General features: G+C 51.5%; 1 protein-coding gene across 9 annotated transcripts in view; it reads left to right on the forward strand.

The window, feature by feature from the left end:
- The window catches only part of EPS15L1 (epidermal growth factor receptor pathway substrate 15 like 1), a 95,362-nt gene that overhangs the window by 24,560 nt on the left and 44,128 nt on the right, over positions 1–26,674 (forward strand). For 8 of the 9 annotated variants that reach the window (XM_047698852.1, XM_047698859.1, XM_047698865.1 and 5 more), the window contains exons 2-13: positions 376–417; positions 609–698; positions 1,151–1,198; positions 3,085–3,180; positions 3,834–3,896; positions 5,922–6,047; positions 9,828–9,887; positions 13,488–13,721; positions 18,584–18,741; positions 21,433–21,589; positions 22,246–22,331; positions 22,823–22,895. In XM_047698852.1, the coding sequence (XP_047554808.1) occupies positions 376–417; positions 609–698; positions 1,151–1,198; positions 3,085–3,180; positions 3,834–3,896; positions 5,922–6,047; positions 9,828–9,887; positions 13,488–13,721; positions 18,584–18,741; positions 21,433–21,589; positions 22,246–22,331; positions 22,823–22,895 (1,233 nt within the window). Of the gene's footprint in view, positions 1–375; positions 418–608; positions 699–1,150; positions 1,199–3,084; positions 3,181–3,833; positions 3,897–5,921; positions 6,048–9,827; positions 9,888–13,487; positions 13,722–18,583; positions 18,742–21,432; positions 21,590–22,245; positions 22,332–22,822; positions 22,896–26,674 lie in introns of those variants that run through there. The other variant, XM_047698875.1, reaches the window with a different exon arrangement.

Raw genomic sequence — 26,674 nt, forward strand, 5'->3', positions numbered from 1 at the left:
ACTTCTGTTCAGATTCTGGAACCAGAGAGCAGTCTCAGGAGAGGGTTTCTTTTCCCTCTGAGCTCCTGGGCACATTGAAATCCCCTCATTCGGTGAATGGAAGTCAGCTCGGCTGCTGCTGCTTCCTGAGTACCAAGTTGTGAGTGTAGGAATGAGGCCTTGCGAAAGAGCATTCGCATTTCTCCTTCCCAGACTGAGTAAGTATGTGAGATCTGTGTCTAAAAACAAGCGGCAGTCCGTGAAGAGAGAACGTTTAAAGTGCACACATTTCGGTTTTCACTATTGTACATTTTGGTGACGGCACTTGGAGGGGATGATTTTTTTTTAGGGTGGGGCATGTCTGCTTTTGACCAGTGTCTGTGGTTTTGTTTACAGATTCCCACTGGAAATCCATTATATGAATCCTATTATAAGCAGGTAAGTTTCACTAGTGTCTTTTTGATTGAATTTGAGAGGGCCTGTCTCGGCAGACACAAACCTGAGTAGAAACTCAGTTTAGTCCCTTTCCATCCTCCGAGTTATCAGCCAATAGCCAGTGTGGTATGCGCTGCTTTATCTGTTGTGCCGTTTGCTGAGGCCTTGTCTCAAGAGTTCTTCCCCCATTCTAGGTAGACCCGGCATACACAGGGCGAGTTGGGGCGAGCGAAGCTGCGCTTTTTCTAAAGAAGTCCGGCCTCTCAGACATTATCCTTGGGAAGGTACGTGAAAATGGATAATGACCTCTCTTCTGAGGCTGCCTTATGCGCTGCCCCTGCAGGTGAAGGCCAGACCCCTCTTCCAGGGGATGTGCTTCTTGGGGAGTGGGCTGGCCACTGCGAGCCTCTCAGGCTATAACCGATGGCTATTCCACTTCCGGCTTGGGCAGCAGTCAAGAGGCCTGAGTGCTTTTGGGATCTTGACAGCTTATGGCTTTGGAGCCGAGTGGACCTGGGTGTTCTCTAGGCTCTGCCGCTGACCAGCTGTGTGCCCATGGGGGCAGGGGGAAGGGTAGGTCATTCAGCTGGTCCAGACTTGCTTCCTCACCCACAGCTCAGGAATGCCCACTCCAGCCGACACATAAGGCCCGCATGCAGTTGTGGTGGCTCCTGTTCTGTGAATAAATGGACAGTGATGGGCAATTGCACTCATGAGCATTTTTATGTTTCCACAGATATGGGACTTGGCCGACCCAGAAGGTAAAGGGTTCTTGGACAAACAGGTATATACACACACACACACACACAGAGCAAGTGGAGGGGCTTGGGCCAGAACCCCGCAGGCAGGGTGACCTCTGCACGTCCTTCCTTGTCATTGCCGTGGACAAGTATTACTAGACCTGAGCGCGGCCATCAGACTATTAACATGGGAAGGTTTCGTTTTGAAACACGGGTCTTCTGAACACTTGGGAGCCATCTTTCATGGTTAGCGTATCTTTTTTTTTTTTAATTTGTGTGCTTACAAGTGATGAAAATGTTTTCAGACTGATCTATTTTGAAATAACTTAAGACTCATGGAAGTTGCAAAAATAGTTCAGAGAGTTCCGGCGTATCCTTCATCAGTTTCCCAGAGCAAGAGTGGCTTATGTCACCATAGCTTGGTGCTCAGAGGCCAGCACAGTGCTGACCTGGAGGCCTTGCTCAGGGCTGGCCAGTTTTACGTGGACTTTTTGGGGGAGGGGGGAGGTTTGGTGTGTATAATTCTGTGTAATTTTATCACGTGCACAGATTCATTTAATGACCACCACAGTCGGGACACAGGACCGCCCGGCCGCCAGAAGAATCTTGTGTTGTCCCGCCGCAGTCACACCCTAACCCCTGGCAACCCACTGGTTCCTTCTCCAGCATGATTTTGTCATTTTGCGAATGTTCTGTAAATGGAAATTTATAGTACTTACAAATGATTTTAAACGGTTGTATTTTAATTAAGTTCAGTTTTTCCCCAACCTGTATCCCAAGGGATGTCGTTCCTGGTGTCCCACTGTCCGTGATCTGATCCATTGGGAAAACAATATCAACTCTTCCTCCCTTCCTTGAGGTTCGCACTGTATGTCTGTGTGTTGAAAGATTCTGAGGATCCTTGTGGACAAGAAATCTGTTAACTTGGCCTAATGCAGTTCCCAGAAACTTTCTTACATCCCCTTTTCTGTGAAACTTTCTTATAGCCCCCATCCCGGGCATTTGGACATCTGTCTGAGAAAGGCTGATGCAGCGCTTGTCTCTTTGAAGATGTTTTTAAGCCGTTATTGTGTTTATAGCTTTAAAACAGTTCATGTTCTCAGGCTATTTGATCAATTAAGAAAATTAGATGATGCTTTGTGAGTCCACTAAGCCTGTGGCATGGCTGGGTTAAGAGGAGGGTGAGAGGAGCAAAGGCCCCTTATGACCTAGTTCAGGTCCTTTGTCCTGGCAGTGTGGGAGGTGAGATCCACATCAGGCCATGGGGGTGGGGGGCAAGTAGGACAGGCAGTCTTCAGCAAGGCTAAGGGGAGCACAGTGAATTGTATTGGTTCCCAAACAACTATGTCTTTTTCAAACCATTTTTTAAAAAGTCAATACATAACTGAATCATCATTTATTATAATCTGAAACTCTAGTCTGCTGCTTATCTAATCCAGCATTTTCCTAAATATCGGGGGCTCATTGTTGCTTAAAATACATTTATTTGGGGGCCTCCTGGCCGGGTCAGTCGGTAGAGCATGTGACTCTTGTTCTTAGGGTCATGAGTTCAAGCCCCACATTGGACATAAAGCTTACTTAAAAAATAATAAAGGTAAAAAAAATACATTTATTTGAAATTTGGCAGTGTCCAGAGTGCAGTGGACTGAGTCCACTTGGCATATTCTTGGAATCCGTACTCCCAAGGGGAGATGTGTTCCGCTTAACACTCTAAGTGACTTTCGCACATGGAGTCTTCATTGTTGCTGTGATGTGAAATCCCTGTGTCCCGAAGCCTGCGGCGGCACACTCTAAGTGACTTTCGCACATGGAGTCTTCATTGTTGCTGTGATGTGAAATCCCTGTGTCCCGAAGCCTGCGGCGGCAGGCAGCTCTCCCTGTCATCACCAGCCGGCAAGAGTTTACCCCTCCCTCTGTTTTGGATTTGCAGGGTTTCTATGTTGCACTGAGACTAGTGGCCTGTGCACAGAGCGGCCACGAAGTTACCTTGAGCAATCTGAATTTGAACATGCCGCCACCTAAATTCGTAAGTGTGCTTGTCTAATATCATCTGTCCAGCTGTGTGTTTTCTCTCTCTCTTTTTTAATTGAGGTGGAATTCACATAACCTAAAACTCACCATTTTAAAGTGAACAACTTACTGACATTTAGTACAGTCACAGTGTTTGTTTGTTTGTTTGTTTTAACAATCGGCCCCTCCCTCTAGTTCCAGAACGTTTTCATCAGCCCAAAAGGAAGCCCTTTACCTACTAAGTAATCCCTCATGGGATCCCTGCCTCCCAGCCCCTGGCAGCCATTCATCTCTCTGTCTGAATGGATTTGCCTGTTGTGGGCACTTTGCGGAATCCTAGATCGCCTGCTTTTCCTCTGCAGTGCTCCATAGTGGGTGTCAGTGCTTGGTTCCTGTTCACTGAGTCAGACCGCATTTTATGGTCTGTCCCTTCCTCTGCTGGTGGACATGACGATTCATTTCTGGGATTTTGTTTGCATGCCTGTTTTCAGTTCTCTTGGGTCCATACCTTGGAGTGAAATTGCTGGGACATATAGTAATTCTGTGTTTAACTTTTTGAGGTCTTTCCCCATTCTGAAAGCACTTTGAAACATGTGTCCTTTACACAAACGCGTCCTCCGTAGTTGAATTCCTTGCCAGCCACAGTGGAGTGTTTCTCTTCCTTTACAGCACGACACCAGCAGCCCTCTGATGGTCACGCCGCCCTCCGCAGAGGCCCATTGGGCTGTGAGGGTAAGTGACCCCGGCAGCGTCTCTCAGCTGTCCTTCATGTGCAGTTGTTTTAGCCATTTATGGTGTTCAGGACGTGGCCTGAGACGATTGTATCTGTTCTGTTTCAGAGTGAGTTTGCCACTGACTTTAGGCAAGACACTCTTTCAGATTAAAATCTTTTGAAATAGCCGTACTTTTTTGGGCGTTGCCTTGCTAAGGCAGTTAGAATTTCAGGCGATGGAGTCTTAAAATTTTACAGTTACAGTTACAGTTAGCATTTCTGGGTCACAGTCTGTGGTTTTTGCTTCCTGGGTTCGCTAATCAGGATAGAAGGGCCAGTTGTGAGAACTTGCAAGCATGAAAACCTCCCAAGATGTCTTTGTAGCTCCCAGTTTTTCTTTCTAGCCAGTTTCTGTGTTATTATCCCTTTCGGATGCTCTCATTGCTTTTTGGAAAGCTTCTCTCAGTCCCTGGGGGGATGGTCTCCATGTCCCAAGTCTCTCTAGAAGCAGCAAAGACAGATACGAGTGGTGACCTCTAAGGGGTGCAGAGTTAGTCCTAAAGGAAGTGCGTGTGCTGTGCTTCCATCGCCTTGGGGGTGGTGTCTGCATGTGCTCGCCTTTCTGTTTTGTTTTCTTTGTAATTGTGGTAGAGTATACGTGATATGAAGTTCACCATCTTGGCCTTTTTTTTTTTTTTTAGTGATTTATTTATTTTAGAGAGAACACACGCATGCACGTACATAAGATGTGTGCACGTGGAAGGGAAAGGCAGGGAGAGGGAGAGAGAGAATCTCAAGTAGACACCATGCTGAGCAGGGAGCCCAGTGTAGGGCTTAATCCCACAACCCTGAGGTCATGACCTGAGTTGAAACCAAGAGTCAGATGCTCAACTGATTGGGCCACCCGGGTGCCCCCACCGTCTTGACCATTTTTAAGCGTATAGTCCAGTACCGTTAGGTACATTTGCACTGTTATGCAGCTGTCTCCACCAGCCGTCTCTAGAACTTTCTTTTCACTCCAAACTGAGACTCTGTCCCCATTAAGCACTAACTCCCTCCTCCCCGCCCCAGTCCCTGGCACCCACAAGTCTCCTTCCGTCTCTGAGAATGTGACTCCTCTAGGGCCTCATAGGAGTGGAATGATACAGTACCTGTCCTGTGGTGGCTGGCTTCTTTCCGTCAGCATAATGTCCTCAGGGTTCATCCATGTTGTCGCCTGGGTCAGAAGCTCCTGTTTTGCGGCTGAGGAATATTCCAGTGTGTGAATGCACCACATTTTGGTTATCCATTCTGTCTACAGACGCTTCTGAGGGTTTCTTAGTGCTCCCCGTGGCTCCAGCTCATGGGTAGAGCGGGTGGTGAGGGGTTTGGCGCACCCCCCTCACCGGGTCTAGTCACTGGGGGTTTCATTTCCGGAGGAGAGCAGACTGCCCCTGCCCAGACCTGCCTCACCGACGGCCCCTTGGACACACTGCCGCGTTTCCTATTTCACAGTGGCTACAGCTGCCGCTCTGCGTTGTAAGTCCTGTTCAGACCTCTCTGTTCATGAGGAACTTTTAGAACTTAGTTTTGTACTCTGAGAGGACTTCCTGTGCTTAAAGTTGATTTTGATAATTGGTTGCTTAAGTTTTGGTTTATTTTTTTCTTTGATTCTTGAGCTCTTTTAGTTCTGTAGGTTGATATCCAGATTTAGTTGTCTCAAAGAACGAAAACCCATCTTCACTTTCATCTTTCCCGTCTTAGTGAGTTCCTAGGAGGGGGTAGGGGCGATCTTTGTCTCCTAGGCAGCTCCTGTGGTGGCGAGCGAGGCCCACGGCCAGGTCCTGTCTCCCCGTAGACCTTGGCCGCCAGATTCATAGTTGCTAGGGAGCTCTTTGCTTCAGGGCAGGTGTTCACTTTGAAACTGCTGTAAGGCCTCCTGTGCTTTTAGGTGAGGCCGGTGGCAGGTCCTTGCCTGTTTTCATTCAGCTTCGGGCCAGAGCTCATTTTGGATTCTCCCCCAGATGTGCTTTTTTTACTCACTCAGGCTATTCTTTTCCAACTAGGTGGAAGAAAAGGCAAAATTTGATGGAATTTTTGAAAGCCTCTTACCCATCAATGGTTTGCTCTCTGGAGACAAAGTCAAGCCAGTCCTCATGAACTCAAAGCTGCCTCTTGACGTCCTGGGCCGGGTAAGTGGTTCTCCCACATCCTGCACTGCTGCTGACTTCCGTCCGCCCCATGCTTGCTCCCCATACACACTTATGAGGCTTTACACACGGCTATGAACCATCAGGGCTTTTTGTAAGAGCCAGTGTGCATGCAGAATTTGCTATGGTCACGTTGGCTTAGGACCTCATGGATGTGGCTCACAGATGCTCCCCAGCCTGTGGGAAGATGCTGGTGGGCCTTTTGCATGCCTAGGGAGGCAGCCTCAGAATGAACTTGCTGCCCAGGGACCAGAGATGGGCAGAGGTGAGATTTGAACCCAGATCTGGGATTTCCATTGCTCCTTGTGCTTCTGGGAGAAGTATGGGAGTGTATGTCTAGAATTCTTTGCTTCTTTTCTATTTTTTTTTTTTTTTAAGATTTATTTATTTTAGAGAGAGAGAGAGAGAATGAGCGGGAAGAGCAGAGAGAGGGGAGAGAGACTCTCAAACGGACTCTGCACCAAGCGTGGAGCCTAACACGGGGCTCAGTCAGACCTGGGACGACGCCAAGAGTTGGATGCTCAACTGACTGTGCCACCCAGACGCCCCTCTTTTCTATTTTTAATTACTTTTTCTCTGCCTGTGAGCTTAAGATAAAGGTACTTTAAATTTTGCTGCAGGTTTAGAGAAAAATTTATGCATTCTCTTAAGAAAAAGCTTTTAGTTTTGTTCCTATTAAATCCAAGTTTTTCAGATGCAGCTTTCTATGCCAGACAGTCTTCCCTCCAGTGAGGTTTGCATCGTGGCCCCATGGGTTTGCTCTGTGCACAGAGCTCAGTTCCACAAGGCTGTCCGTACTGAGTTCCCTGCTCTATACCGAGAAGGGATGGATGTTGTCGTCTGTCCGGACTGGATCACGGCGACGTGGCAGGCACAGACGCAGAGCAGGGGACTGAGCATAGTCCCTGATGCCCCAGGCAACACCTGTGGGTCTAGGTCATGACATTGAGTAAAACTTTTGGGGAAAGATGCAAATTCCTGTCCTTTGGATTCACCTAATAAGGTTTCCTTTTGAGTATGACTTTTGTGGACACTGGCCCATTTGATAGGACCCAGATAGAGCCCATCTTAATACTTTGTTTTTGAAAGAAGGCCACTAAGAAAGGGGAATCTTTCAAACTGCTTTGTTCCCTCTTGGCTGTGGCATGGTGTAGACGGAGCTCTGTGATGGGGACCGAGCGTCTTTACAAGGCATGAGTTTTAACTGCAGCAGGATGGGGCCACCCTGTCCTGCCCATTGTGTGCATTTATTTGGCAGTCCTTGCATACTCCCTGACACCTGGATATAATCCTGTTCTGGAGCCAGATCATGAGCGCAACAGAGAGACTGGCAGAGGTGGAGTGGGCTTCATTAGAAAGGGAGTGTGGCTGGGAAGGGTGCGTTCTCTAGATCTGCCCGGGCTCCGGGTCTTGTGGCATACGGGTCACTTCTCATCTGCTGTGCTCTCCTTCCTTCCTTTTCCACACACATCAGCCTTATGTGCACCCATTCCAGCATGTACACACGCACCCATCCGTGCACTTTGCCGTATCCACGCACGCATGCGTTCATAACCGTGCACCCGTCCATCCGTGCAGCCATCCGTCCCTGATGGCGCGCGTCAGTGAGCTCACGTGCCCAGGCCTCTGTGCTGGTGCTCGTCCCATCTGTGCTTCATGCGCCAACCGTCCTTTCAGTCGTTCAGCAAGTTTGGAGTCTGCTCGGGGCCAGGCCTTGTGCTGAGCACCACGAGGATAGGGATGCAATTAGAGTTAGGAGGTCAAGGAAATGAATAATGGTTAAGATGGTTGTATTTATTTATCGAGGGCTTGCTATATGCCAAGCCCCATTACAGCACTTTGTATGAATGAATTCCTTCAGGACTTGGAACCGCCTTGTTGTGGACGGCGTTCCTTCTGTGTTCTAGGTGAGGAAAAGGGGGCCTTCAGGGTGGCCAATAAGCCTCTCAGGGTCTCATGGTGAGGGGAATGAGAACCTAGGTGGTTCGCAGAGCCCTCACTTTTCCCTGGTGACCTCCTGCTGCCCATTGCCTCCCTGATAATTGTGATTCTGCCCAGTAAGGGCAGTGGCAGAGGGGAGGTGCCCGACCGGCCAGAGCAGAAGGGTAGAGGGCAGGCAGGGAAGGCTTCCTAGGGTAGCCGCTTCAGGGCTGTGTCCTCCAGAGTGAAGAGATGGTGGCTAACGATGGCATGAGAAGGCCGGATGCATGACAGCATGAGCAGAGGCTGCTGGGGAGAGCCGGTAATCTTACCAGGTCCTTCCTCCCCCAGGGATGTTGAGCAGCGTCTGGAGACAGTTCTGGTTGTCCCACCTGGGCTGGATGTTGTTGGCATCGGGTGGAGGCCGGGGACGCTGCTCAGCAGCCCAGGTCAGCCCCACCACAGGGTGATGCGGTCCCGGATGTCAGCGGTGCTGAGGTAGAGAGGCCCCGGGCAGGGAGAGGCATGGAGCCAGGAAGTCTTGTTCTAGTCCTAGTTCTCCGAGCAAGTACCATAGCTTTGGAAAAGTTATTCTTTTTTTTTTTCCTTAAGATTTTATTTATTTATTTAACAGAGAGAGAGAGAGAGATCACAAGTAGGTAGAGACGCAGGCAGAGGGTCGGGGGAAGCAGGCTCCCCATTGAGCAGAGAGCCCAATGCGGGGCTCGATCCCAGGACCCTGAGATCATGACCTGAGCTGAGGGCAGAGGCTTAACCCACTGAGCCACCCAGGCACTCCTGGAAAAATTATTCTTTGTGAACTTCTGCTTCCTAAAGTGAAACCGGACGCAAAAGCACTGAGCCTGATGCAGAACGCTCTGCAAGGGCATCTCTGGGCTTGAAGGGACTATCAACATCTTGGGCTCCCTAGAGATCAAGGTGGGGTTCCTGGAAGCTGGGCTGCAGTGCAGGGACCTGTGTAGGGCACAGGGGGTCCATGTGCCAGTCTAGGGGGCAGACACAGACTGTATTCTAGAACAGTCCACATGGTAACCCTGGGGAAAGAATTAGAGGCAAAGAGTCCAGCTGGAGGCTGTGGCCTTTGTGGAGTACCAGAGAGGCCCAAGTTAAGGACAGCAACAGGGCTGGGGAGAAGGACCTGCACATGAGAGATTTCCCTGGGCTGATGTCACTCATGATTGACCGAGAGGAGACCAGCACATGACACCACGTTTGGATGCCAAGGTGTCTGCTTACCTCTGGGCACTGGCACCGTGCCCAGTGTTGTCCGAGTCAGGCAGGCCTGCTGGTTCGGGGTGGGGCTGACTTGGGTCAGGAAGCTAGTGCTTTGATTGTGCTTTAGAAAAATCTGGCACCTCGCCTTTGACCCAGTATAGGAATCTGTACCTGTCTGCCTCATCTTCAGGGTGCTAGGTGGGCCAAGCATACTTGGAAACACCTGCCTCCCCATCCACCAGTAGCGAACGCATGCCCACGGCCCTGCACCGTGTGAATGGCGGTGGGGGGGCTTGTGTTCGGAGCCACACCTGTGCCAGAACCAAAACACGTTTTCTGAGAATTCCTTGTAAGGTGATAAAAAACCAAGGTGGACAGGGTTATAATTATGATCATTTGTTAGAGAAAGCAAACACGATATGACAAAAAGGATCTTGGAATTGATGATACTGCATCAGCTGATGGCTTTTCAGAGAACCCACTGACTGGTTCTTGACTGCATTGTGATTGCCTTGTCTCAAGCCTGCTCTGCACTGGGCGCTCGGAATCGGGGTTCCGGCAGGTGTGCTTCCTTCCCCAGTAAGCCTTGCTCTCTTTCCCTTGCAGGTCTGGGACCTCAGTGACATCGACAAGGATGGGCACCTGGACAGAGATGAGTTTGCTGTGGTAGGCCCCTGCTGTGACTCTCTTTTCTCACTCTGCCGAGGAAGGAAATGTTTCTTGAGTCATGGGTTTTTTTTTTCCCCCTCTAATTTTTAAAAAGTGTTTATTTTGAAGTACTTTGGATTTAAAGAAAAAGTGACAGTAATACAGAGAGTTCTTCTGAGTACCCTTTGGTCACATTCCCCAGTGATATTTTTTTCCCACATTGCTTTATCCTCCTCCTCCCTCTCTCCCTCTCTCACCATATGCATGTATGTATACACACACCTAAATCTTTCCTTCGAGCCATTCTGGAGTCAGTTGCAGACATCATACCTTTTTGTCCCAGAATACTTGTGTATATTTCCCCAAAACAGGGACTTAACATACCCCTTGTCCAATTCAAAATGAGAAAATTAACATTGACAGTGACTGGTTTATCAGAGTGTCTGTTACATGTCTTATCGTATAGCATCTGTGTTAATATGTCATTATGTATTACCTAAGGATATCATTCAGACCTTGTCATTTGTCCCCAAACATCCTTTACAGCAAAGAAGTCCCAGCCTCCTGTGTTACATTACTCAGCTCCGTCTCTATCGTGACCTCTGATCTGGAGCGACTCCGTGTGTCTCTGTGTCTTGTGGGCATTTTAAAGAGTGCCGGTCAGCAGTCTGTAGAGCGTCCCTCAGCCTGGGGATATTGGCTCTTTCCTCATGATGATCCAGTTCGTGCACTCGTGTGGTGATCCCACCGAGGTGATGCTTGTCTTTCTCAGGGTCCACCATCAACAGGACCTGTGATTCCTTACCCCACGGTGTCAGCCTTGACTGCTGTTGGTGGAGGCTGCAGGTTTTTCCCTGCAGAGTTACTGTCTTCCTGTGTTACTGTCTTCCTGTGTGCTCAGTCTCTTGTGGGAGACACATGGGGACTGGACCACCCCATTACCTTTCCACTTCTCACCTGCTGGTTCTCACATTGTCCCAGGAGTCTCGCCTGATTGACGAGTGTGATGGTTGGCAGATGAGTTTCTTATTCTGGCACTTGCACGTTTTCTGCTTAGCCTACTATAAGGAGTTTGTATCAGTGGACTCAGGACTGCATCCTCTGTTCCACGGTTTATAATCATTTAGTGGTGTGACTTACTTTGCCCATTTGGAGCTCCTCCCCGCTGTCTCCTTTGTCCTTTGGGCACATCCCATCATTGTCTGAGTGCTTTCTTCCTTTTGGCATGGTGGGATGCTCCTGGCTCCTCCTGTGTATTTCCTGTCCCAGCCCTGTACCTCCAGGGAGCCCCAGTTCCATGTAGTGGAAAGTGGTGTTAGAAACCAGGATGTAGGCTCTGGGGTGCTCAGTGCCCCTGGGGTGCCACTACTTTCAGGACCTCTTAGTAGATAGAGCTGGAAGTAGGTGTGTATATATGCACCCAGCAGGTGCCCTGAGGCTCCACGATTTGCTTTCTGTCTGCTTCTGTCTGGGCCCTGGTAGCCCCGCCCTCTTCTCCTTTTGATAGCAGTGATGTGTCTGTGTTGATCAGGGCTCTCCTGTCCTATAGGTTGCCTTTCCACACAGCTGCTCCCTCCACACCCCTGTAGCTCCCCACCTTCCTCTTCAGCTGCCCAGTGGTCAGGCTCATGTCCTCACATGGCAGCTCTCCTCACCCTGGGCTTGTGTCGTTCTATCTCTCCTCTCATTCCTCCCTTTCCTCCACCTCATATCTTGGACCTTTCCCATTCATGGGACTTATTCACTCACTTGTTCCCTTAAATCTCAAACAAAGTAGAACAAAGTAGCTTCTTGTAGTTAAGGGCAGTGTGGTTTTTTGTTTTTAAAGATTTATTTGTTTAGTAGAGCATAAGCAAGTGAGCACAAGCAGGGGGAAGGACAGAGGGAGACCGAGAGAGAGAATTGCAGGCAGACTGCACACTAAACCTGGAGTCCAACACAGGGCTCTGTCTCATGACCCTGAGATCATAACCTGAGCCAAAATCAGGAGTTGGGCCCTTAAGCCACTGAGCCATCCCAGGAGTCCCATCCCAGGATACCTTATTTTATTCTTTAAAATAAAAAAATTATTATTATTTTTTTTTATTGTGGCAAAATAAATAGAACATAAAATTTTACTGTCATAGTCATTTTCAAGTGTGTGGTTCAGTGGCATTAATACTTCCACGTGGCTGTGCAGCTGTTACCACCTTCTATCTCCGGGACCCTTCATCTTGCAAAACTGAAACTCTGTCCCCATTGGACACTATCTTCCCCATCCCCCAGTCCCTGATTATTTAGTTTTTGTATTTTCTCTGATCACACTGTCATCGAACTGCTCTTGGGGTGATTCCCAGGAATGGGATGGATGGCCCAGAGTGAACCCGGGCCTGTGCCCCTCTCTTCATGGCCTCAGGAGCCCTGAGTTTCCATTCTTGTTATGTTTTTATCATTTCCCATCATTTCAGCTGCGATGTATAGTGTTCTATAAATGGGTCTTAAAATTGTATCATTTGGGTTTCTTTTAATCACTTGCTGGGTTTAATATTCTGTGGTGGTTTTAAGTGATGGTAAATTTTATGTATGTCAGTGATCTGGTCTCTATTCAAATAGCAACTTAAGGAATATTTTTAAGCGGGAAGGGTTATAATTTTGGTTTGATTTTTGTTACCTTTTTTTTTGAGAGAGGGGTGGGGGAGAGGGGCAGAAGGAAGAAGAGAGAGAGAATCTTTTTTTTTTTTTAAGATTTTATTTATTTATTTGACAGAGATCACAAGCAGGCAGAGAGGCAGGCAGAGAGAGAGGAGGAAGCAGGCTCCCTGCTGAGCAGAGAGCCCGATGCGGGGCTCGATCCCAGGACCCTGAGATCATGACCCAAGCCGAAGGCAGCGGCTTAACCCACTGAGCCACCCAGGCGCCCCAGAGAGAGAGAATCTTAAGCAGGCTCCATGCCCAGTGTGGACATGACCTCATCCGAAATCAAGAGTCAGAGGCTGAACCAATTCAGCCACCCAGGGACCCCTGGTTTTGTTAAATCTATGTATTAGACAAAGTTTCTTTTCTTTGCCCACCTGAAACAGGAAGTACACACAGGTGTTCGCAGTGTGTCTTTAGACTTCCAAATTCCAGTATTTGGGGACTCCTCAGCCCTGGGGCTGTGTGGTGAAGGGACATGTGCAGAGTCTGGCGTGATTGAATTCCTTTCGGGCTCATGTTGGTCTTACGTGATTAAACACATCTTGGAAAAATGATGTTTTGGAAGAGAACGCATCAGGAAAGGTTTATTTTATTATTATTATTTTTAAAGATTTTCTTTATTTATTTGACAGAGAGAGATCACAAGTAGGCAGAGAGGCAGGCAGAGGGGGGCCGGGAAGCCGGCTCCCTGCTGAGCAGAGAGCCTGATGCAGGGCTCGATCCCAGGACCCCGAGATCATGACTTGAGCTGAAGGCAGAGGCTTAACCCACTGAGCCACCCAGGCGCCCCAGGAAAGGTTTATTTTTTACTCTGTTAAGCCTGGAAGTGACCTCAGAAAGAGCAGTCCTTGTCACATCACTGCAGTCCTGGAAAGAGATGCGCGTTCCCCACCCATGGCCTGTGCCTCGCCACCTGAACGGAATCCTCTTTCACACCCACAGGCGATGCACTTGGTGTACCGAGCCCTCGAGAAGGAGCCTGTGCCCTCTGTCCTGCCCCCGTCCCTCATCCCACCTTCCAAGAGGAAGAAGACGGTCTTCCCAGGCGCTGTGCCTGTCCTGCCCGCCAGCCCCCCGCCGAAAGACAGCCTCCGCTCCACACCTTCCCACGGCAGCGTCAGTAGCCTGAACAGCACGGGAAGCTTGTCTCCCAAGCATAGCATCAAGCAAACACAGGTATGGGTGCCCTCTGTGTGTGGCCCCTTTTCAGAGCCGCCGTTTGCCCCTGTAGAGTCCCAGCCAGATGCTCCTGGAGAGCAAGTAATTTGGGACCCCAGAAAGGTAACATTGATGATTACAGTTTTTGTTTTTTTGTTATTTTTTTTAAATATATTTTTAAAAAGATTTTATTTATTTGTCAGAGAGAGAGAGAGAGAGCGCGAGCGAGCGCACACACAGCCAAGGGAGCAGCAGGCAGAGGGAGAAGCAGGCTCCCCACTGATTGAGTAGCCTGACGTGGGGCTCAGTCCCCCACCCCTGGGATCATGACCTGAGCTGAAGGCAAATGCTTAACCGACTGAGCCACCGAGGTGCCCCATGATTATGGTTTTTAGAACAATATTTATGGTCAGTATCTTACTCTGAGTGTAATGGAATACCATAGACTAGGTGACTGACAAACATTTATTTCTCACAGAAAATCCAGATGTTGGGAAGTCCAAGATCAGGCACTGGCAGATTCTGTGTCTGATGAGAGCCCGATTCCGGGCTCACAGATGGTTTTCTTGCTGTGTCCTCACGTGGTGCAGAGGACAAGGGAGCTCTCTGGGGTCCTTTCTATGAGGGCAGTGATCTCATTCATGGAGCTCTGCCCTTATGACCTAATCACCTCCCAGAGGCCCTGCTTCCCAACACCATCACATCAGGATTAGGGTTTTAACATACGAACTCTGGGTTTGGGGGGGCACAATCATCAAGTTCGTAGCCACAGGGATTCAGAGTTAGGTTTCTCATTCATTTGCGCACAACTACCTCAGACACACTCCGCTTGCTCCCACCTCTGGGCTCTGTCCTCTAGCCTCCGTCCCTCCTGCTTCAGGAAGCGCCTCTGCTGGGCAGGCGCAGTCCCAAATCCTACCCCAGCACTTTGTTTCATGAGGCCTCCGCTCATGTGGGGCACCTTACCAGGGGGCTGGGGCATGACTGCAGCCAGCATGCCCTGGGCTCTGTCCATCCTGCATTCTAGGTTCCCCCTGCCTGGCTTGTTACGCAGTTAGTTATGTGTCATCTGTCTCTTCCTCCCATGTCCCTTCCCCTTAGCTTCTGAGAACGGAGTTAGTTCATGCTTCTGCTCTCAGTGTCACAGCAATCCCAGGTGCTCTGGTGCTTAGTAAACACGCTGAGTGTCACGTGAGTGAGGGAGGCTTCCATCTCGTGTTTGGAAGACAGTGTGGGGCTCTGACTCCCAGCGGGCAGTGTCTTATGTATCAGAAAGACATTTCTTGTTCTGGCAAATGTAGCACACCATAAAGGGCTCTTTTATGAAAAGGCACCTTTGAGATGATCTAAAACGTGCAAGAATGTGACATCCTGAGTTCCATGCTGAGTCAGGCTTTGCATTCTGCCTCATTTGTGGTTTAAGGGGGAAAGCAGTGCAGGTGACATGAAGAGGGCCAGCCCGGACTGCCATGCAGGTTCGGATATGAACCATAAGAGTAGAAATGGGAAACCATCTTGTGTTGGTCAGTAAGTGATAAAGTCTGCTAGGAATGGCTGTGGCGCTCACTTGGGCCCCCATGACTTATGGTGAGACCCCGCCGGCACTTCCCCGCCCCAAGCAAATGTCTTTGTGGCTCTTGTTCGGATTGCAAAATGCATTTCATCAGCAACCAGCAGGAAAATTAAAAAAACCAAGGTTGATGACTCACAGGTCCTGCAGAAAGTGCGTCACACCCAGGGCCTCCCCACCAGCAAGGCCAGGGCTAGAGAGAGCAAGCTTGGGCACGGGGCTCTGGCTTTTTGGGGTTGAGAATGGGGGCCTAGGGTTTCTCGGGTTCACTCTTCGCTGGTGAGTTTAAAACGTAACAGTGGGAATGAAAGCATGGGAAGGGAAAGGTGGGATCACTTAGATGGCCAGCTATCTAGGCCACCCTGGCTTTCCCAGGGGACCGTCATGGGCCGGCCTGGCTCTTTCTCTAGTTGTGTGGCTGGCAATGTGTTCATCTGAAGTGGATTTTTTTGAAATGGGTGCCTCAGCAACCAAAAGCTTAATGGCGGGCACTTAAATTACAATCAGAAAACGAATTGTCAGGCACTTAACGCTCCAGAAATACATGATCAGATGGTGATATCCTCCTGCATGTGACATAGTCGTAAAGTTAAGCATTCCACTTGGTGTTGGCAGGGAGGGGAGCTCATTTTCCAGGAGCTTGCGGCACCATAGAGCGAGCATCCTTTCCGACAGGGTCGAGATGGTTTGGTCAGGGGGACAATACAGCCCCCCTCACTGCCCCAGCCGCTGGGAGAGGCACAGGCAACAGGGCTTCCCCTCCGGTGGGTGCGTGTCTCTTAACAAGCCGCACGTCCAGGTGGCCCAGTCTGGGCGTCTCCAGCAGCTCTGCAGCCCACCAACCATGCCCGCACTTCCTAAGGATGCCGCCGTGGCCGTGGGACTGGCCTCTGCCCTCGGGGAGATAGACAGTAAGCGTATCAGTGAACTAAGGACGATCAGATAGCTGTGAGAAGCAGAACAGCCTGGCCCGGGAGTTGTGGGGTAAGGAGGCGGGGGTGCTCCTGCAGATGGCAGTCAGCTGGAAGGTCACCAAGGAACCGATACCTGGGCTGATACCTGAATGACAAAAAGCCATCGGAGGACTAGCCCGCGCCAAGGCTCCTTCATGGGAACCTCTAGAAACAGGAAGGAGGGTGGGATGGAGTCTGAGAGGGGGCCAAGGCTGGTAACTTAGACTGCATGAGCTGTTTTCCAGGACCACCAGCACGTGCATCTGCAAAATTCTTGCCGAGTGTTCTTACTAAGTACTGTAGGTTAGGTTAGTGGTGACAGGTTTTACTGACAAAGCAGTAAGTGGGGCCAAGGCTGCTGACAGGTACAGGCCAACCAGCCTTGTAATTCCTGTCCTTGGTGATCTGGTGGCTCTCGCCAGATCCTGGGAGCACGCTGCTGATTGCAACTAGACCTGTTTTACCAGGGACCTCTATCTGGGTCGGGGTGGGAAGAAGCGGGTGCGCTCCCTTCCCCAAGGATGAGGACAGTTAGTGGAGTCACATGAGAACGTGCAGTTCTGGAGACCCACAGTCACCAAGCCATTCCCTCCCCTACTTCTCTCCCCACCAGCTTGGGGCCACCAGGTCCTGTCTTCACAGCTGGCCGTGGGGTGCAGCTCCTGCCAGACACCAGGCTCTGTTGTCATTTATTGGTGGCCTGTGGCTGCTAAGCCAGCCTTAAAGCCAGCCTTTTCTGGGAGACCCAGCTCCCACGTGGGATTTGTAGTGAAGTAGGCTTCAGAGTGTCACTGCCGACCTCCTGTGAGACCCCAGAAATCAGGCAGCGAGCTCATTCCGTGTGCATGTGGAATGTTAGGATTTTTGCCATCCCAGCATTGTAACCTCTTAGGACTTGTGGAGCACAGAAACCGTTGTTTCCCTCAGCTTAGCTTGTCTGGTCTGCTGTTACTTCCTCCTCGGGTTTCTTGGCATCTGGGGCTTAGTTTACCCCAGCCACTGAGCTTAGAGGCAGCCAGCCTCTTCGTTAGAGGTCCTTCACGTGCCTCTCCATGACCACTCTGAGACAGCTTACTAGATCCACAGAATGAGACAAGTGAAGTGCAGGTCTTTCTCCTTATCTAAATTCCTGCTCCCTGAGCCCTTGCTATTTGAATTTGGTCCATAGATTCTGATAATTCGTTGCTGGACTAACTCATTCTCTCCCTCCAGAATCCTGGAACTGAAATGATCCGGGTAACGTGGTATCCCTTGCTTCCCACCCTTGCTTTCTGGAGTCCCAGTGCTCATGCTGGATTTGGGTAATGATGGAGATTGATTCAGAAAGAGCAGATGAGGAAAAACGTGTCTAGAAAAAGGGGCAGAGGTGCCATGAAACTTGGTTCCATAAGTATGCCAAAAGTCAGAGGTGACATGTCCAGAATTAGCAGCTGAAGGGGCCCTGATGCCCCTGAATTAGGAGGTGCATGGGCCCTGGTGGGCCCTCAGTGGCATTTGCCCCTTCATGTAGACCTGAGCAGGCCATGGGAGGGGTCACACATGCAGCAGGTGGCCAAGCCATGGTTGCCAAGACTGCCCTATGTGGGGTTCACAGATCCGTTTAGCTCCATGTGCCGGGGCAGTGCCCTCGAGGGTGGGGGGCCCTTGCGGGTGGCAGGCATGCTCATCTGGGGCCCGGGCTCCCCCACCAGCACCAGAGGGCCCAGGGCACCTGTCCATCCAGCAGACACTGTTTTCACGTCCACCTCATTCACTCCCCGTCAGTCAGTGTCAGGTATGTGCTGGCACCCCATGGGGACACTGCTGTGTCACAGGGAATGGAGTCAGGGACAGGGACAGAGTACAGGATCCTGAGCGGTGGGCACAAGAACTCCTCTGGCAGCTGCAGAGAAGTGTTTGCAGACAGAAGACGAGAGGACCAGGAGGGCTGGCTCGGACGCGGGGCTGGTTGGTTCTCAGGAGACCGTCCTTCTGATGTGGGCCTTCAGGAGGGTCTCCCCAGCACACTTGAACCCCCACCTGGAAGGAAGTCAGCGGCTTCCCTCCAAGCCCCTTCAGACCTGTTGCGGCTTTGCCTCCCTCTGAATACAAGGGGCAGGGGGTGCCATGATGGCATGGGAGAGGCGTACTGTGGCCACTGGAGGAAGCTGACTGAGTGCTGTCCACTGCTCTCAGCCTCGGTTTCCCCACTCACAGAATGGGGCTCCTGTCTGCCCTCTGGGTTTGTGGAGTCATGCTACCCATGTGCGCGGAGAAGTGCTTTACTAGTCCTCCCGGCAGGAGCGCACGGAGGAGCTTTACAAGCACTGTGTGTGGTGCTGAGAAGCTGGGGACCAACCATTTGCAACCCCTTTCAGCCCACGGTGAGCTGGGTGGTGCCGGTTGCAGATAAGATGCGATTTGACGAGATATTCCTGAAGACCGACCTAGACCTGGATGGCTATGTGAGCGGCCAGGAGGTGAAGGAGATCTTCATGCACTCTGGCCTCACCCAGAACCTTCTAGCACACATATGGTAAGGACGGGTAGGTGGCTTCTGCTCATCTGGGCCTCCTGTGTGGAGGTCCTGGCTGTGCGCAACTCTGAGGGGCCCTGAGGGAGTGAGGCTTATGCCGAAGGAAGGGCGGGTGGCCGGCAGGGCGCGGTGGTGGAGGCATCTGTCCAGCCCCGCAGCAGGCCTCCACACCTGCCAGGGTGGATGGGGGTTGAGTGAGAAAGGAGCGCCAAGGTCCTTTCCCCCATGCCCTGGGCATGGCAGCCCACTCTCTGCCCGTGTGGTCCCTCTGGACGGCTCTGGGGCAATGCTTGAGTGGCTGGGGCGAGTTCTTGCTGGTGGTTGTGCTGGTTCTAGTGGGAGGCCCCGCCTTGCCCACAGCCAGCTGGGGTGCAGATGTTTGGCCCTGCCCCTGGGAGGGGAGGGCAGCTTGGGGAGAGCCACCCTGGGCAGTGGGGGCTGAGGCTGCCTCCCCAGGGAGGCCTGGGAAGGTCAGTGACCCAGCTCCCATCAGGAGAGTGAGCAGTCAGCAAGACTCCAGTCCACACCTCAGGGCCAGCCAGGGAGCCGGCCTCAGCCCTCCTTCCTGCAGGGCGGACCAGGGCAATGTCAGAGCGCCGGCGTGGCTCCCTTTGCAGCTGACAGTGGTGAAAATCACTTTCTAACTTTGTCCTCAGGCCTTACAGGGCCTCACTTGGGAGTCACAAGGAGAGAATTTCCATATAATTCTGGAGAGGTGAACCTCTCCAAAGAAGAGCAGTGAAATTTAGCATGTTACTGAATAGCTTGGGGAAGTAACTGTCCTTGGTTGTAATTCGTAGATGCCCACGTTGTGAGGGGAGGCCCCAACCTGAGAAAGCAGGCTGTCCCTTCCGAAGGAGTGTGTGACAGACACCCAGAATCAGTCACCAAATAGCCGGGGGAGGCCAGCTGCTTCCAACAGGTCAGGGCCAGTCATCCTCCGCCCCTTCAGCCCCAGTGCCCGCTTTTAGAGGCTGAGGAAACGCAGTGTCCCCTTTATCACCTTGAAGTGGGGTGTGTGTGTGTGTGTGTGTGTGTGTGTGATTCAAAGGTTGCAAACCACAGCCTGATCACAGCGTGGGGACGGTCCCTCAACCTGCGAGTGGCGCAGGGATGGGGAGGGGACAGGGAAGTCGCCAGCATGCTTGGGTTAAAAGAAGGAATGCAGAAAGCGTTGCGTGTGAGGGAAAAGGTAGGATGAACACGCTCTAGAAGAGTACCATGATGGCCTGGGTTTGTCTGCAGGTGGCGGGGGGCAGGGGGCATCCCTGAGGCCGGATAACACGCCTACCCGGAGGCCGGCAGGGAGGCCTCGTGCGCCCAGCCCCAGAGCCAGACCACGCGCGTGTGCTGCCACGGGTAGAGGCTGGCCGAGCACCTTGCCTGTGGGCCTTGGAGCCCACGCTCCGTCAGAGACAGGGAGCGGCAGAGGGCCGGAGGGAAGAGGCCTCGCGCCTGGGAGCCACTGTGGGCTGGGTATGCGGCAGGACCAGCCCTGGCAGGCAGAATCCACACACCTCATCACTCAAACGGCAACAAGAATAAAGATATTTTATATCAGCCTTTATCAGCAACATTCAGTGGGGTCTCTGTGCCCCCCATAGCCCTGGTCACTGGCTGTTTGGGCCCGACTCAGTTCACCATTCCTGGCTCCCTGCTACGAGTTAGAGAATGGTGACCTTGCAGTCATTGTGCACAGTGGGAAGTGAGGCCGCCTGTGGAGCGGCCGGGGTGAGACATCGCTGATGGGGAGGCCTCATCTGGCTGTGTGAGGCTTTCCTCCCCGTACCAGGCAGCTCCATGGTTACTGGGCTGGCTGCAGAGCTGCTCCCCCCAGGCTCTGCGGGAGCTCCATGTGCCACTGCCTTAGGTGCTGCCTTGTCCATCAGCCAGGATGACAGGAGGCCACATGAGCAGGCACCCCTTGGCAGTGAGGCACTGTTCTGTGTAGCATGGTCAGGCGTGGCTTTCTGGGTCCCATTGCCTCAGGGCGACAACCCAGAATGCTGCCGCTGTCATCCCCATTGAAAGCCAGCAGCTCAGGCTGCTCAGATAACCCAGGCTGGCTAAAGACCTGAGGGAGCAGGCTCGGGCCCTGCTTCACAGCCCCCAGAACGGCTCTTCTGTCCTGGACTGTCACAGTGCCCCACATACCATCAAGAGCTGGTGGCATTTCTGGGAATTGCTGCTGAGGTCTTGCCAAAGGCCTGCCACCTCGGCCTGTGGGGTGGGGTTTGGTGGTTCTCCAGCCAGGTGAGGCCCCCACTCCCTGTCCTGACGATGCCCTCTTTTTTTTTTTTTTTTTTGAAGATTTTTTATTAGAGTCAGGGAGTGAGAGAACACGAGTAGGGTGAGGCATAGAGGTAAGCAGACTCCCACTGAGCAGGGAGCTCGATATGGGGCTCAATCCTGGGACTCCGGGATCATGACCTAAGCTGAAGTCAGATGCTTAACCCACTGAGCCACCCAGGTGCCTCCTTAACCAGACTTTGGGCATGGTGCTCGGGTGGGGGGTGTCAGGACTGCTGTCTGGGAGCGGGATGTTCAGTAGGAAAGGAGTTGCCGTTGTGCCCCATTGTTTGTATTGTCACTGTTCATTTCCTCAAAGGATGGGTTCTGTGATCTGTGCTTAGCATGCTGGGCCAAATTCTTGTTTTTGATGTGTAATTAGCATCTGCGCGTTTCTCCCAGGGCCCTGGCTGATACGAGGCAAACGGGGAAGTTAAGTAAAGACCAGTTTGCATTAGCTATGTACTTCATTCAGCAGAAGGTCAGTAAAGGCATCGACCCCCCTCAAGTCCTGTCGCCGGACATGGTCCCGCCCTCAGAGAGAGGCACTCCCATCCCGGTGAGTACTGCCGGCCCAACCGCGGTCCTGTTCCTGTGGTTTCCTGCAGCCTGCCACCAGGTGGCGGCAGTGGCCCGTGTGAGCAGGCCAGTGCCCTGCTGTCCGTGCTCACCTTGATCAGGCCCCAGCTTTCACCAGCCACCCGGGGTGGGTCTAGCGGGTGTGTCTGGGCCCCTGGGATAGTTTTCCAGGCTGGGTACTGGCCCTTTTGCTGCTGTGAATTGGAGATACCATGATCGTATCCCTCATACTAGGACCTAGTAGTATGTGCTGGGCAGTGAGGTCAGCTTGTCAAATTTTTTTTTTTAAAGATTTTATCTTTAAGTAATCTGTACACCCGGTGTGAGACTTGAACTCACAACCCCAAGATCCAGAGCCACATACTCTACCAGTTGAGCCAGCCAGGCGCCCCTCGGTTTGTCAGCCCTTTATTTTTATTATTATTTTTTTTTTTTAAAGGAGGGAAGGGGCAGAGGGAGAGGAAGAAAATCTTGAGCAGACTCCATGCCCAGTGTGGAGCCCGACGTTGAGCTCAGTCTCACAACCCCAAGATCATGACCTGAGCCCAAATCAAGTCAGATGCTTAACCGACTGAGCCACCCAGATGCCCCTCAGCTTGACAGTTTTTTAAATTATGTATCTGAATTTGGTTCCAGGACGGTTCAAGTTCTCTTGGATCAGGAGAATTTACTGGTGTGAAGGAACTTGATGATATCAGTCAAGAGATCGCCCAGTTACAAAGGTGTGTTAAAGCTCCTTCCCCTGAGAATCTGAATCTCACACCGGCCCTATCCCCGCTTGTACCACAAGTACCAGAGACTTGTGAGACATGCGGCAAGTTGGCCATGACAGGTCCGTACAGCAGAGATGAAGGGCTGCACGCTCCCCTGAGTTCCTGAATTGACTTAATGAGCTTGAGTGATGATGTCTGGAGTAGTCACTGTGGGCTGGGGGGGGTCTCAGGCAGGTTGTTGCTCAGCAGCCCCAGGCCATGCCCTCTGACCTCAGGAAGGCCTTGCTCTCCCTCAGCACACAAAACGGCTGAGTCTCAGGTGGCAAGTTAATGGCTTAGGACAGACAGCTAAACTGAGAGAGTCACGGAGCGCCAGCTGAGCTGGGTTCTGTGGGTAAGGACGGAATTGGGCATTGAGAAGTCGGTGCCAAGAGAATGCACCATGGCCATAGTCGTGCTGTCACTCATCTGTGCTTTCCTGAAATCTTTTCAATGGCCAGAGAGAAGTACTCCCTGGAACAAGACATTAGAGAAAAGGAAGAGGCGATCAGACAGAAAAGCAACGAAGTACAGGTAAGCACAGTGCTCACCCTGGGCAAATGAGCTGTGTCCCACACAGCGACTGCCAGGCCCATCAGTGGGGACGGGGCAAGGGAAAGCTAGCTTCTGGGGGGCTTCCACCTGAGACTTTTAAGCTTCCTTTAACCACAGACAGGGCTTGCTTGCTTTCTCTCTTGCAGTTGAGCTATTGATTCACATCACCGAAAATTTGCTCCTTTAGAGCATACAATTCAGTGGTTTTTAGCATATTCAGTATGTTGCTTAACTGTCCCCTCCATCTAGTTTCCATCACCCCAAAAAGAAACCCCATGACCATGAGCCCTCACCTCACCATTGCCGCCCCCCATTGCCTCTCCCCAGTCCTGGGCAACTACTAATCTGCTGTCTCTCTAGATATGCCTGTTCTGGATGTTAGACGTGAGGCCTTTTGTGTCTGGCTTTTTCCACTCAAGTCTCAGTGTTAGAGGTTCAGACAGTGGTTGCTAACCCATTCTCAGGACAGTCCTGCTTCCTGGAGTGTCTCCTAGCAGGTGGTGGTGATCTGACTGCTGGGCTCAAATCTAGTTCTCCTTAGCTGTGTGACCTCGGGCAAGTTACTTAACGTCTCTGGGTCTCATATGACACTGATAATGACTGTTCTGCTTTCCCGAGCTGTGGGGCTGGAAAATGGGGTCTGGCCTTTGCTCATCACGCACTCAGGGCCCTGCTTTTCTCATCATTGGAGCAGAGGGGAGTCTGCACCAGGAGCAAGCGGTCCCACAGTGTCTCGGGTCTGAGTGGATAGAGAAGGCGCTGCCCCTGTGAGGATACAAGAGGTGGCTGTGGCACCCTGAGAGCGAGCGCTAGGAGTGCTGCTGGGACTGGTGGTCTCTGCGAGGACTTTGAGTGTCCTGAGCTCAGGGCTGGGTGGGGGAGAAGAGCACGGCCGAGTGGTCAGGGTCCGGCTCCACCTCAGTGACCTCACCTGAGTGACCTGGACCGGTGGCTCAGCCTCCTAGCTTCCATCTCTCCTGCCGGCACCAAGGGTCGGTGTATGGGCTGTTCACAGAGCCTAGAGCAGTGGCTGGCTGCCGTGTGCGCTGTGAGAGTGGCCGGTTCTTTCTGGGCCGCCTCTCAGGGCGTGGACCCGAGCCAGGGGAAGTAAGTTGCGTTGACTCCGTTGGGCTCTCGAGGCGCTGGGCGGCCCTCCCTTGCACCACCCACACAGGGACTGGGACAGACACAGGTACTAGGAGGATGGCACGTTCTGCCCATCTGTGGGACATGTCACATCTGTCATGGCTGTGGTCTGCAGGTGAGGTGGGGTGGATGTGCCCGCCCTGCTTCGGGACACTCACCGGTTCACGCTGTGCAGTGTCCAGACCCTTCTTTCCTTCCCTGGCTTCTCACTCTGTGCCTGTCAGCAGTGAGGACTGGGCTGTAGATGGTCTCCTGGAATGTTTCGGATTGGAAAGCAAGGACCAGGCTACCTCTGACAGGAAGGGCTTTTTGCTCAAATGAGCTGCTTCAGTTATAAGACCACCTTGCAGGCGAAGTGACTGTATTTCACTGAAAGCCCCCACAGTACTTTCCTCCTGTCATTTTATTCTCTCTGAGGCCTCTGATTTCCACCTGTGTCCTGGAATTGATCCCTCAGACGCAGAGCCCACTCCTGCCTTTCCGCCACCTGCATCCCCTCAGCCTCCATCCTGTTAGTCCTGTGGTGTGGCAGAGGTGGCCTCCTCTTCCCTCGTGCCTGGGCTGGGCCCAGCCAGCGACATGGGTGTGTGGCCGGTTCTCCCTTCCTATTGTGTCAGGGTTGCCTTGAACATGCTGTGGTTTACATTCTGGTCCCTGGATATCTGGGTGCTCTGATGGCCTTTAACTGCCCAGGAAGCCAGTCACCAGGTCTCTGGTGCCTGTTCTGGGCGATTCTGAGGAAGATGTCAGGTCTTTGCAGTGACTCGTTCTGACATCTGAAGGTACCGTCCCTCTGGTCTGAGGCAGGCGCAGCCAGGCCACCCGAGCCCTGGCTGATGGGCTCTGACGGTACATACCTGCAGCCTTGGAGGTGGTGGCATCCTTGTGTGCCCTGACAACTCCCCAGAGCTGGAGGGAGCCCCATGCCAGCCAGACTGGCCCCGTTCTTTTACTGAGCTAGAACTCAGAGACCACACCATCCATCCACTTAAAGTGCATAATTAATGGTGTTTAGTGTCAGTTCAGGGTCGTGTACCCATCACCACTGCCAGTTTGTCAACATTTCCCTCCGAAAGGAAGCCCCGTCCCCACTAGCAATCTCCATTTCCCTCCCCAGTCCCTGGCGACCACTTATCTCCTTCCTGTCTCTGGATTTACCTGATCTGCACCTTGCGTGGTGATGGAGTCCTACATGGTGTAGCCTCTGTGTGTGGCTTCCTTCACTCCTCCAGTGTTTTCAAGGTTCATCCACGTTGTAGCGTGCATGTCAGTGCGTCATTCGTTTTCGGGGCTGAATGAGGCTCTACGGTGTGGCCGGACCACATTCTGTTTGTCTTCAGCTGTTGATGGATATTTGGGTTCTTTGACTTTGAGGCTATTGCAAATGACGTCACTATGAACGTTCATGTATATGTTCATGGACATACGATCTCACTTCCGTTGGGTCTGTTACCCAGGAGTGGGATGGCTGGATCATATGGTAACTCCGTGTAACCTTTTGAGGAACCTTCGTACTGTTTGCCGGTGTGGCTGCACCATTTTACGTTCCGGCCTGCAATGTATAAGGGTTCCTGTGTCTCCATAGCCTCGCCAACACTTCTTTCCCATTTCTTATTTTGGCCTTCCTAGTGGGTATGGAGTGGCGTCTCATTACCCTTAATGCTTTCCCTAATGATGTTCAGCGTCTTTTCATGTGCCCATTGGCCATTTGTGTAGCTTCTTTGTAGAAATGTCGATTTGGACCCTTTGACCATTTTTTTTTTTAAAGATTTTATTTATCTATTCGACAGAGAGAGAGATCACAAGCAGGCAGAGAGAGAGGGGGAAGCAGGCTCCCTGCTGAGCAGAGAGCCCGATGCGGGGCTCGATCCCAGGACCCTGAGATCACAACCTGAGCCGAAGGCAGTGGCTTAATCCACTGAGCCACCCAGGCGCCCTCCCTTTGACTATTTTTAACTTGGCTTGTCTTTCAATAGGTGAGTTGTAAGAGTTCTTGATAGTTTCTAGGCACCAGTTCTTCATCAGATAGGTGATTTGCAAATAGTGTGAGTTGTCTTTACTTTCTTGATGGTGTCCTTTGAAGCACGACAGTTTCGAATTTTAGTGAAGTCCAGTTTATTCCTTTTTTTTCCCTGCTCCTGCCTCTGATGTCCTATCTTGGAACTCATTGCCAAATTCAGGGTTATAAAGATGAATACTCTGTGTTTTCTTCTAAAATTTTACCATTTTAGCTCTTACATTTAGATCTTTGATCTGTTTTCAGTTCATTTTTGCTTATGCTATGAGGCAGGGGTCTGACTTCATTCTTCCGCATGTGGAGATCCGGTTGTCGCAGCACCGTTTCTTGAAACTGTTCTTTCTCCACTGAATGGTCTTGGCACCCCGTTGGATATCACTTGGCCACCAATGTGTGTGGCCTTGTTTCTGGACTCTCCGTTCTATCCCGCTGATCTACCTACATTTATCCTTATGTCAGTACCGCACTGTCTTGATGGCTGTAGCTTCTTAGAAGCATACCTCATTTTCTTGGGCTTCACTTGATTGTGCTTTGCGGATATGGTGTGGTTTTTTGTTTTTGTTTTACAAATTGAAGGTTTGTGGCAACCCTGTGT

This window comes from Lutra lutra, chromosome 1, assembly GCF_902655055.1.
Source record: "Lutra lutra chromosome 1, mLutLut1.2, whole genome shotgun sequence".
Lineage (NCBI taxonomy): Eukaryota > Metazoa > Chordata > Mammalia > Carnivora > Mustelidae > Lutra > Lutra lutra.